Here is a 10,541-nt window from a genome sequence, read left to right as displayed (position 1 = left end):
ACCTCTCTCTCTAAGCTCTGCACTCCAGCCTTCAGGACCTCTCTCTCTAAGCTCTGCACTCCAGCCTTTAGGACCTCTCGGACTAGCAGTTGCACTCAGGGACAGTGGAGGTCTTTCCTGTTCAAAGCAGAGAGGATGCTTCTCTGACCTCGTTTTCATCTACAGGCCTGGAGACCGCCAGAGATGTTCATCCTTGCCTCCCCTTGCCTCTGCTAAGATTCAGTCTGGGATCCAGGCTGCGGGCGTCGACTCCTGTGCTTGTGACGTCATTTTCTCATGCCTCCCCATCTGATCCTAGTGCTGCCTACGTTATCACAGGTCTGAGGCCTCTCTTTACCACAGACTGCTTACCTTCAACAGTCGCATGACTAGCTCTCCTAACAAGTCACAGACAAAAAGCTATGACCGAAAATTTATCTAATAAAATTTCCATTTTATGAAATAATCTCCAGATTAAAATTATCTGTTATGTATCATTTTTAAATACTTCCTTTCAGAATTAAGAAAAGTTCAATAACATAAACCATAACAACCCAATCTGATGATCCCAGTCTGATGAGGAACTGGAAGAATGTTAACAGGGCGTATAGTGTCCACACATCATCTGACTTCTCCGATACTATCCATACCTACTATGGCTCAGTTTGGCCTCTGGTAAGATGGAGTGCCAGTATCAGAATGTGAGAGGTAAGGCCCAAAGCACATGAGTAATGGTGTCGTTTCCTCGGGCAACAGGTCTATGGAATAGTAGATACTATATTAAACCTAGCCTGGCTTCAAATCCCAGCTCTCAATGGCCAGTTGCAGTCTAAGGCTTGGGTGAGAAACACACAAATTGAGCTTAGGATATCTTGTATCAGAAAGAGAGGACCTATCATAGACTACTGGGGTTATGTCAAAAGGACACGGAAGAATTTGATGGGCACACTTGGAACATCAAAATGAACGACTAAAATGAAAGGAAAAATACAAATATAAAGATGAGTTCATACAGATATTTAAAAATCCTCACTGGTCACTTATGATGATTGCTGGGGCATGAATTCATTATACAGAGAGAATAAATATTTGTTAAGTCTTTATGGTAGAATGTAGCTAAGGAATGTAAAAGAAGTAAGAGAGTTGGAGTTAGGAAAATCGCCATTTTGCAACCTCAGTGAACAGCATCAGTGAGAGCTAAAACGACTATGGGAGAGTTTATTCTGGCCCCTTTCTTTATTAGCTATGACTCTGGGAAACTTCTTTAACACCCAAGTTCTGCTTTCACATTGTCATTCTATGAATGGTCATGGTTTACTATGTTTCTTAGGATGGTTAAATGAGCAAGCACATCTGAAATGTTTACCTCGATCTGGCACCTCAGCAAAAAGTTAGATTATCAATGCATACAAATCAGAGGAAGAACTTTCCAGGGTGTTGGTTAAAAACTGAGGCACTTCCCCAAGTCTGAGTGCAGCACTTCCTCAGATCAGCATTATTATCCAGAGAAAAGGCGTATTTCCCATAGCTTCTCACAGTTGCAGTTCTAACATGCTTATATAGATACTTGTCAGAGCTCAGACAGAGCTGGAATTAGTTCTCAGGATCCAGTCCCTCCAAGCCTTCTCAGTACAATGCCAGCGGAAGCAAGGCTCATACCTTATCATAGACCCTGTTAAGGAGTCGAGGCACTGTGGGAAACACTGTGGGTTTCAAAACCTTCATGTCATCAGGTAGCGACCGGATATCTCCTTGGAAGAACCCAATTTTGCCTCCAGAGGAAAATAAGATAACCTGGAACAAGATGGAAGACAAGGCTCACTGAATCAACTCTGGATCACTGAAGACAGTCCTATCTCTGATGGAAGTGAGAAAGAAGTCAGAAATCGAAGCCAGCAATGGTGGTCCATGCCTTTAATCCCAGCACTTGGGAGACAGAGGCAGGCAGAATTTGATGGGCACACTTGGAACATCAAAATGAACGACTAAAATGAACGGAAAAATACAAATATAAAGTCTGATGAGGAACTGGAAGAATGTTAACAGGGCATATAGTGTCCACACATCATCTGACTTCTCCGATACTATCCATACCTACTATGGCTCAGTTTGGCCTCTGGTAAGATGGAGTGCCAGTATCAGAATGTAAGAGGTAAGGCCCAAAGCACATGAGTAATGGTGTCGTTTCCTCGGGCAACAGGTCTATGGAATAGTAGATACTATATTAAACCTAGCCTGGCTTCAAATCCCAGCTCTTTCTGAGTTTGAGGCCAGCCTGGTCTATATAGAGTGAGTTCCAGGACAGCCAAGGCTACACAGAGAAATCCTGTCTCGAAAAAACAAAAAACAAAAAAACAAAACAAAACAAACAAAAACAAAAAACAAAACAAAAAAACAAGGAAAGAAAGGAAGGAAGGAAGGAAAGAAAGAAAGGAAGAAAACAGACCGGAAATCGGCAGGCACATCACATCCCTCTGCAGAACACCTGCTTCCTGCCAATCCAGGTACCCAAGTAGATCTCTGAGAGGCTCCCCCAGGAAAGGATCGAAACTTATTACTGTTGAAGTGGCAAGGCAGATAATAGACTGTGAGACTGTGGGTCCTGCCCTCAGCCTCTGCCACAGCTCTGGGCCCCTTCTAAGGTACCGTCCTTCAAGAGAAGCACTCATTTGTGGCCCTAAAAAAGCTGCGGCCAGTTAAAGTAGAAAAACATGCCTTCAGTTAAGGTTGTCCCAATTTGAGAAATACTAAAGTATGCATAGAATTTCATTAGAACAATGTGGCATTTTGTACAGTGACTGAGCATACACCGGGTGAAGAGATCCTCAGGGCAGAGCGAGGGGAGGAAAAGGCCTCTTTCTCACAGCACCTGTGCTTGAAATGTTAGTGCTTCAGCTTCAGAATGGCCAGAAATTTTGGAGACTGGCAATACCATACCTTACACACTCAAGTGATACATAAAAATGTTCCCTGGAGATAGCTGACCCTTGATCTGGATCAAATGTTTCCACCCTGCTCCCCCAGTGGACACACTTTTCTCTAACCCTAGATCCTCTCAAAATTCTAACGAACATATAAGGAAAAATGTCTGGTGGATCCCTTCACAATTAAGAGAAGGCAGACAATATGTGCCCTGTGAGGTCGGTCAGGAGCAAGTAAGAACCTGCTTAGGTATTCAGACTTACGACATGAAGTGCTGTAAGTCAGGCTTCACAGAAGCCAAGTGTATTCCTGTGCTAGATTCTGTACAGTAAGGACTAGGGGTATCCTTCGTTAATAAATGTGGAGCCAGCAAGTCAGGAACCCGCTTCCTACCTGCTAGGCACACAGAATACTCACCTCCACAAGCCTCTCAAACATATGAGCCAAGGGAAGGTAGGATATGGACACATCATCGGGGGTGGGCCGGAAGACAGGCTGTAGACCAGGAACAAACAACAGTGGATTGATGTTAAGTTTCTCTTCCAGTAGAGATTTTAAAACTCCCCCTCTCCTTTTTCATTAAGCCTGTCTGACTGAAACCATCCCATCTAAGTGAAAGAGTGACAGCATAGAGAAAAAAACTTGGTATTTTGACATCATCCTTAATATTCTTAAAATGCGTAGCACATAAACACTTCCCTGGATACTTAGTGGATTCCACAACCTGATATATCCTGTAACCATTCAGTGCAAGGATTCAGAAACACTGAGGCTTGACATGTAGTCTGAAAGACTACATCAGTGTTTTCCACACTTTGTTATTGGTGTGGTTTACATGCAAAAGCTCCTGCAGGCTCCTGTGTTTAGACACTTGGTCCCAGGTGGTACTACTGTCTTCCGGTTATTGAACTTCGAGGAGGTGGAGCCTCACTGGAGGAAAGTGACTCCTTGGGGCGGGTCTTGAGGTCCTATATTCCAGCCCCACACTTTGTCTCTGGTTCTTGGTCCACTAATAAATGAGGAGTCCCAGTTCCACAAGCCTCACAATGGAGTTGCCTGGCATATGTCACTCTGCAGACTTTATGCCAAGTAACCTTTCCCCAAAAGTCACCTACGTCAGGTGTTTTATCACAGTGATGAGAAAAATAATAGACTTTTAATTGTGTTCCTCCTAAAAATCTTATAGCCAAGTCACATTTTAGCAAGGGCCTCTTTTTTGATTGACCACTGACCTCCAGAAATTTGAGGAAAGCAGACATATTTGAAATAATATTTTGATGGGTTAGCATAGCTCCTTTGGGGTCACCTGTAGGAAAGCAGAAGTGGAGAGAAAGGTCTTTAGTGTGGCTAATCTGTAACATTTGGCCTTGAAAGAAGCTAAATTCAGTTTGGATCTGTTCTAGAGACAAAAGTTATCCTCTTGACAGTAGCTTTCAGTAGACATTTATGCCTCTACTTGGGAATGATTCGTGCCCCCAGAAACCCGCCCAGCCCATGTACAGTGTTACTAAGCTCTTCCTTAACTTCCAGCCCAGGCAGAATCTCAGATGATAATAGGAAAAAAGAAAGTTGCAAATAAACCCTTCTTGTGCTGTTCACAGGTTTAAGACTTTATACCTGAGATCTCCCAACAACACTGCTATGAACTTTCTACACCAGGCGTATTGGAACAGTCCCTGATAAAGATAACTAAACCTCCTGCTAAATGTTGTTGAGTAAGGACACAGCCATTTGTGGAGAACCAACACTGAGTTACCCTAATTGAATGAAACCACCCCAGTGGTACATCCATTAAACCATCCCAATGATATGTTCTATGAAACTATTCCCATGCTATATCTGACTGAAACAGAGGAAGGGTAGAGGAAAAGTTGACACTTTGGCATCATCTTTAAGACTCCTAGCATCAATGGTAGCATGTGGATGCTACCATTTGCATTCAGAGGAATGGGTTTCCTTATACTTGAGTTTTTCTATCTGGGAACCCATTCATAAGTGGCTTGGGTTGTGAGCACACAGGGACAGCATGGTGGCATGGTATGCTCAGGATTTAGCCTTGTTTCTGGCTCCCTGGGAGCTCTGTCAAGGTGTCACAGGCACTGACCTGTAGTCCCACTGGTGAAACAGATGACACATAGATCCTCTGGGTTTGGAGGCTAGAGAAGGAACACAAAGATATTAGTCTACGGCGAACAGAGAGTGGACTATACAAAGTATAGGACACATACATAGTGTTCAGGAAGAACACTTACCACTGGTTTTTTGAAGTTCTCTTTGCCTAGATTCTAAGTGCACGGGAAATCAAGAAAAAGAAAAGGTCATTAAGGATGGACAGACTTATGACAAAGTCAGCTCTTCCTTCCACTGTTCTCAACCTCCCAGTTTCCAACCTGGATTTAACCCAGAAGCCAACATTAATGTACAATGGAAGCCTCAGGGGCAAGCACAAAGTTTCTCAAGAATGTTACTCTAAAGAAGGTGGACCTCAAGCTTATCACCATTTTCTTAAGGTCCAGTCATCTAAGACCATAATTAAACCTTTCTTGGATAATATAAACCATGACTATGCCAGAATTTATGCTATGCTAGACGCTTTCCTGAGCAATTCACATACAAGAACTCATTTAACACTTGCCAACATATCTGTGAGATTAGGACCACTTTCATCCTCCATTTGAAGCTAGGGAGAGATGTGGCTTGTAACAGGTGAGTAACTAGAACAGAAACTCAGGCAACCTTCATCAGGGACCAGATTCATAAACATCCTCGAGTTTCTCCATTCATGTATTGTATACTCAGAAGGGCATACAGCTAGCCAAGGATACCTGTCCACCTATGTCAGAGAAATTGTTCTTCAGGCTTCTGAGTCTGCTGATGTCCATTACCCTGGAACAATAGCCCTATGCTTTTGTGTAGATGGCCTGTATCCTGCTCATAATAAACCACCTACCTAGATGTTTTTGACTCATACCTCAACATCATGCAGGGATAATATCTCAACCCCACACTTCTCTCCTCTCTTCATCAGGTCCTCATCAAAAGGGTCCATGAGGATGATGGTCTTCAGGCCCGGTGTAAGACCCTTTTCCACATTTTCTACTAGCATTGTTGCTTTTTGGGGTGTATCACAGATGACCACAGGGATATCGGCTAAAAGCAGAAATGGAACCAGAAGTCACCACTCTATTCTGTTAAATACATGACTCTTAGAAAACAAAAAATTGGGGTAGGTATTAAATGTCAAAAACAGTAGGTTCCTGAATGAGAGTTCAAGCTGAAATACTCTATAGGTTATAAGAAGGAAAAAAGAAAAACAATGAGATTAGCTGAAATACCAACCCTTTTATTTTCTAATATTGCTGGCACATTTTAGTGTCTAGAACTGTGTAAATCCTTTTATTTAAGAAAACTCATTCTAATGCTGTCTCCTGGGTATATTCCTGCTGCTGCTTTGCAGAGCAGAGAACAAATGTGGAAGGTGAGTGCAAATGGAATCTTTAGAAGGCGGATGATTTATGATCCTCAGTGTCATCATTTCTTTAGTATGTATTATTCAAACAAAGCTACTCAGTCTACCAAAGCAGAGACAAAAGACACTCCCTTAGATGACTGAAAGGATACTGTTACCAGTAGAACTTGGTTTGTCTAACATGCAGATTGGTGCATATTGCTTACATAGACTGAATTAAGCTTTCAAGCTATCAAAGGAATAGGAAATAATCCTTATGCTTATACTGTGACTTAGGCAAGCCTATTGCCTGCAGAATTCTATTCCATGTATTCAAAGTAGTCTTGCCTCTAAACTATCCTATGCCATCTTAATTTTACCGAACCTCTTATCTAAGCATACCTCAGGGGTTATTGTAGTTTCTGTGTAAATGCTATTCTAAATACTATAATATCAGAAAACTAACTAACTAAATAAATAAATAAATGAAGAAATTAAAGAATTATTCAGCACTAAGAAAGAATAAAATTATAAAATAATAGTAAAACCTTACCCCTATTGATGATAAAGATGATGGCTTCCGCTCCCAGCGTGTCATAGAGGGGGACAGCTACCATGGAATATGTGTAACAGGCCAACTCAGAGATGACCCACTGCAGAGAAGAAGTTCAAGTTAAGTACCAGAAGTTGACTTTGAAGAGCATCGATTCAGATATTCAACTAACAAATACTTATTTAGTATGCTTTATTTTTTTTCTAAACCTTTAGGGATGGCCATAGAGACTGCCACTTATCCTGCTATAAGGAACATTTAAATAAATAAGTTAAGATATATGCAGAAATAACCATAAAACCAAGGTAGACCAGCACACAAAAGAAAAGAGTGGTAATTTCACCCATAAGAGACTGTGAGAGGTAGCGGGCCCCTTCTAAGAGAAGAGGTCAAGATTATCTGTCCTAGGAAGCTAGGGAAGCTAGACAGAACTTCAAAGCATTGCTAATATTCTAGATAAAAAAAAAAATCCAAATATGGATGTACCTTAACTGGCAGACTACATCTTATAGAGTGATCTGCATCACCTCACCATTCACCCAAATTCATGTTAAAACTCTAATCCTCAATGTGATGTAAAGTTAAATATGAGCGTAAGAATATGTCCACAATCCAGAGATGAAGATACCCCGGGGATGTATGTGCTCAGAGAAAAGATAGAAGGAGGGGCATAATGAAAAGATAGCCACCTGCCTATCTATCAATGGGAGACGCATCAGGAAAAAGTCTACTGTGGGCACCTTAATCGCAAGTTTCACTATGGTGGTCCTGGAAGATTGATTCATATACCGGGTTTGATGTTAAGTTCCTAGACTAAATAAAGTCACTTTTTCTTACTGTAGCTCCATACTGGGGAACATAGTACTTTTCAGGACTAATTTAAAAACCCAACTAAAGCAATGGCTCTAGCAACTGCATGAGCCCCACAAAGTTTCTTTCTGAGGATAATGGGCCTACTGACTTCATTGGAACTTGGGAATAAGACTATTTCCAACCATCTTAGTGTGTAGCATTTGCTTTCAGCTCACCGTGGAAAGATGGTGATGGCCTGACTCAATAGCCACAGATGCACTGGTTTACCAGGTCAAGTACAAAGTACAAAATCTAATTCTAATACTGACTCGTCTTGTTCTCCAGCACCTTCAAGATTTTGTGGAGCCACACCTCATAAGGTCTTCATTTTCCACATATGAAGATCAGAGTGACTTAAAATAATTCACACTGAAGTCCAACCACACAGGCTAGAGCATCAGACACTCAGCAGGGATTTAAGGAGGCTTGGAAGCCCAGCTCTTTGGGACTAGAAGAACAAGCATTGTGGAGTCTTTACATGGCTTGGGTAAATCATCAGCAAGGGTCCGAACGCTGTATTGGGACACATCAGTTTATTTAGTTAGCTTCAACATGGTACCTCTGGCCTGTTTTGAGCAAAGATGCCAACAAATTGGTCCTGTGATGGTTTATATCCTTTATGCAAAAGACAGGAGCCCAGGTACTCTGCTCGATCAGACACCTAGGAGAGAGAATAAGGGGTGAGGGAGAAGAAGTCCAGATGAAAAAGAGAGCAGAGCCGCTCATGGCACACAAGCAAAGGCATTTCCTCAAGCATGAGCTTCACCTACCTGTTTGTAGGATATCCATTTGTAGGGCTGGTTTGGCTTTCGGTATCCCAAGCAAGGCCCATTGTCTAAATCAAAAAACATTGGAAGCAAATCAATTCTAGCTGCAAATCATTTGGACCAGAGAAGAGAAAAGAGCACTCAGAAAAGGCCAAGATGCACAGGCTAAATCCAGCAAGAATCTTAATTTCTCTGGGGTCCATGAAATTCAAGAGCAAACATCTAGGAAATATTTCAAGGCAGGGTGGTTCAGAACTGATTCTGTAGCTCTTATGATAAGATGGACATTCAAGCCACCAGTAAGGACAAGCCCACATGACATGAATAAAATAAGCTGCACATGTAAACACACACAGCCTGTATTGAATAAGAGAGAGAAAAACTGAGCATCTCTATAATAAAAATATGCTAACATAAAATCAAAAAATAAATCATTCTCATTCTTTTTACAACATTAATATTTTTCCTTCCATTGTTCTTACCCGTGGCTCTGTACAGATGTGCTCATCTACATATTTGGAATAAATAGAAAAATTTGGTGCTTCCTCTCCCAATTTGTTATAAACATTTCCATGCTATTTTTCTCTGTAGAATGTCCACAGCTATCTGACAAAAGACTCCACAGTAGTTGACTTTATTTCATTGTGGATCTATATAATGGTTTCAAGTGCCTCGGTCCCTCTAAATAATGCTTTGGCCAATATTGTCAAATTTATCATTTCAATTTAGAGTATGTCCTTTAACATTGTTCTTTAGTGTGAAATAAGAGGGTTAGATAGCCCCCCACACTGTGGGTGGTGCCATCCCTGAGCAGGTGGTCCTGGAGTATATTAAAACCCAGGCAGGCAAGCAGCACTTCTCCATGGTTCTTAGCTCTGCTTCCTGCTTGAGGTCCAGCCCTGACTTGCCTTAGTAACCAACTAGGAAAGGGGAGTGTTAAGCCAAACCACCCACTACCTTTCCCAGTTACTTTTGGCCATGACTTTTGTCAAAGCAATGGAAAACAACCCAGGGTAGAAAGGGCTGGGACTTTGGCATTCAGCTCTGAGCTTGGCCAAACTGTTGTAAACATTTACTTTTGTTCAACCAACTGAGTTTTAACACACTCACATAGATGTAAATTGTGTTGTTTAAAATTGATTTCTGGCCTTATAGACTTGAAAAGTTATTACTTTCATCTGTCTTAACAACTAATGAAGATGGATCTCTCCCATATTTTTATATTTTTATCTAATCTCATGAGTCAGATGTTCATATACTTATTTCCATGAACATGTCTTCTAAGATGCGGAGTCTTAGATAGGAACATATTTGCCTTCAATATTTCCCCAATTTGTGTCTTACACTGAACAGTAAGAGAATTCAACTTATAAACCTCTAAACCAGGTGGCCTACCTTAAAATCAGAACAAGTCTGGGGATTCTGGGAGTGTGGCTCAGTGGTAGAACATGGACCTGGCATGTACCAGGCCCTGGGTTCAGTCCTCAGCACCACCAAAAGAAATAGACACGAGTGAATGAGAGAAGAGTCCAAGAGCTCAGGCAAATCACTGAGAGGAATTCAGGGCTTGCCAGGGGAATCGTCACTGAGATCCATGGGCAAACACCTGAACGTCTCAGTGGTGTGATGAAGGAAGTAGGAAGAGAAGCAGGAAAGATATAGGTACTTCCATTAGGGAGATAAGAACAATGGCTGAGGAGACTGCCTAAGGGGAACTCCACCGTTTTCTTCCTGCGGAAACAGCTACAGGAAAGGTCCAGAAGTAAAACCTCAGGCCAGAATTCCCTGGAGTGTGGCAAGTTGTGATCTGCCCATTGACCACAGCCCCTGATCCTCTGGGCCCTCCAGAGAGAGCCTTTGTCCTGCAATTAGTCACTAAGGACGGCTTCTGTTGATTGAATGCACGTGCCCCAGCAAGCACAAACCCGTTTTTCCCCCACTGTTGTCACCCCCATTGGACTAAGAACTATGAAGGACTGGACTGGGCCAACCTGAAGCTCACCTAATAAGGGGGGGGGGG

At 42.0% G+C, this 10,541-nt stretch overlaps 1 protein-coding gene across 4 annotated transcripts in view; it reads right to left on the bottom strand.

The window, feature by feature from the left end:
• Acsl5 (acyl-CoA synthetase long chain family member 5) overlaps positions 1–10,541 on the bottom strand; it is a 50,901-nt gene that overhangs the window by 11,094 nt on the left and 29,266 nt on the right. For all 4 annotated transcript variants that reach the window (XM_031390710.1, XM_031390709.1, XM_031390708.1 and 1 more), the window contains 9 exons: positions 8,525–8,589; positions 8,314–8,415; positions 6,903–7,002; positions 5,873–6,051; positions 5,154–5,186; positions 5,006–5,057; positions 4,134–4,207; positions 3,319–3,396; positions 1,639–1,773 (listed from right to left, as the gene is read on the bottom strand). In XM_031390710.1, coding sequence (XP_031246570.1) covers positions 1,639–1,773; positions 3,319–3,396; positions 4,134–4,207; positions 5,006–5,057; positions 5,154–5,186; positions 5,873–6,051; positions 6,903–7,002; positions 8,314–8,415; positions 8,525–8,589 — 818 coding nt within the window. The remainder of the gene's footprint in view (positions 1–1,638; positions 1,774–3,318; positions 3,397–4,133; positions 4,208–5,005; positions 5,058–5,153; positions 5,187–5,872; positions 6,052–6,902; positions 7,003–8,313; positions 8,416–8,524; positions 8,590–10,541) is intronic.

This window comes from Mastomys coucha, unplaced genomic scaffold (genome assembly GCF_008632895.1).
Source record: "Mastomys coucha isolate ucsf_1 unplaced genomic scaffold, UCSF_Mcou_1 pScaffold21, whole genome shotgun sequence".
Taxonomy (NCBI): Eukaryota; Metazoa; Chordata; class Mammalia; order Rodentia; family Muridae; genus Mastomys; species Mastomys coucha.
The sequence above is the reverse complement of the archived record's forward strand: the minus strand, read 5'-3'. Positions and strand labels throughout refer to the sequence as shown.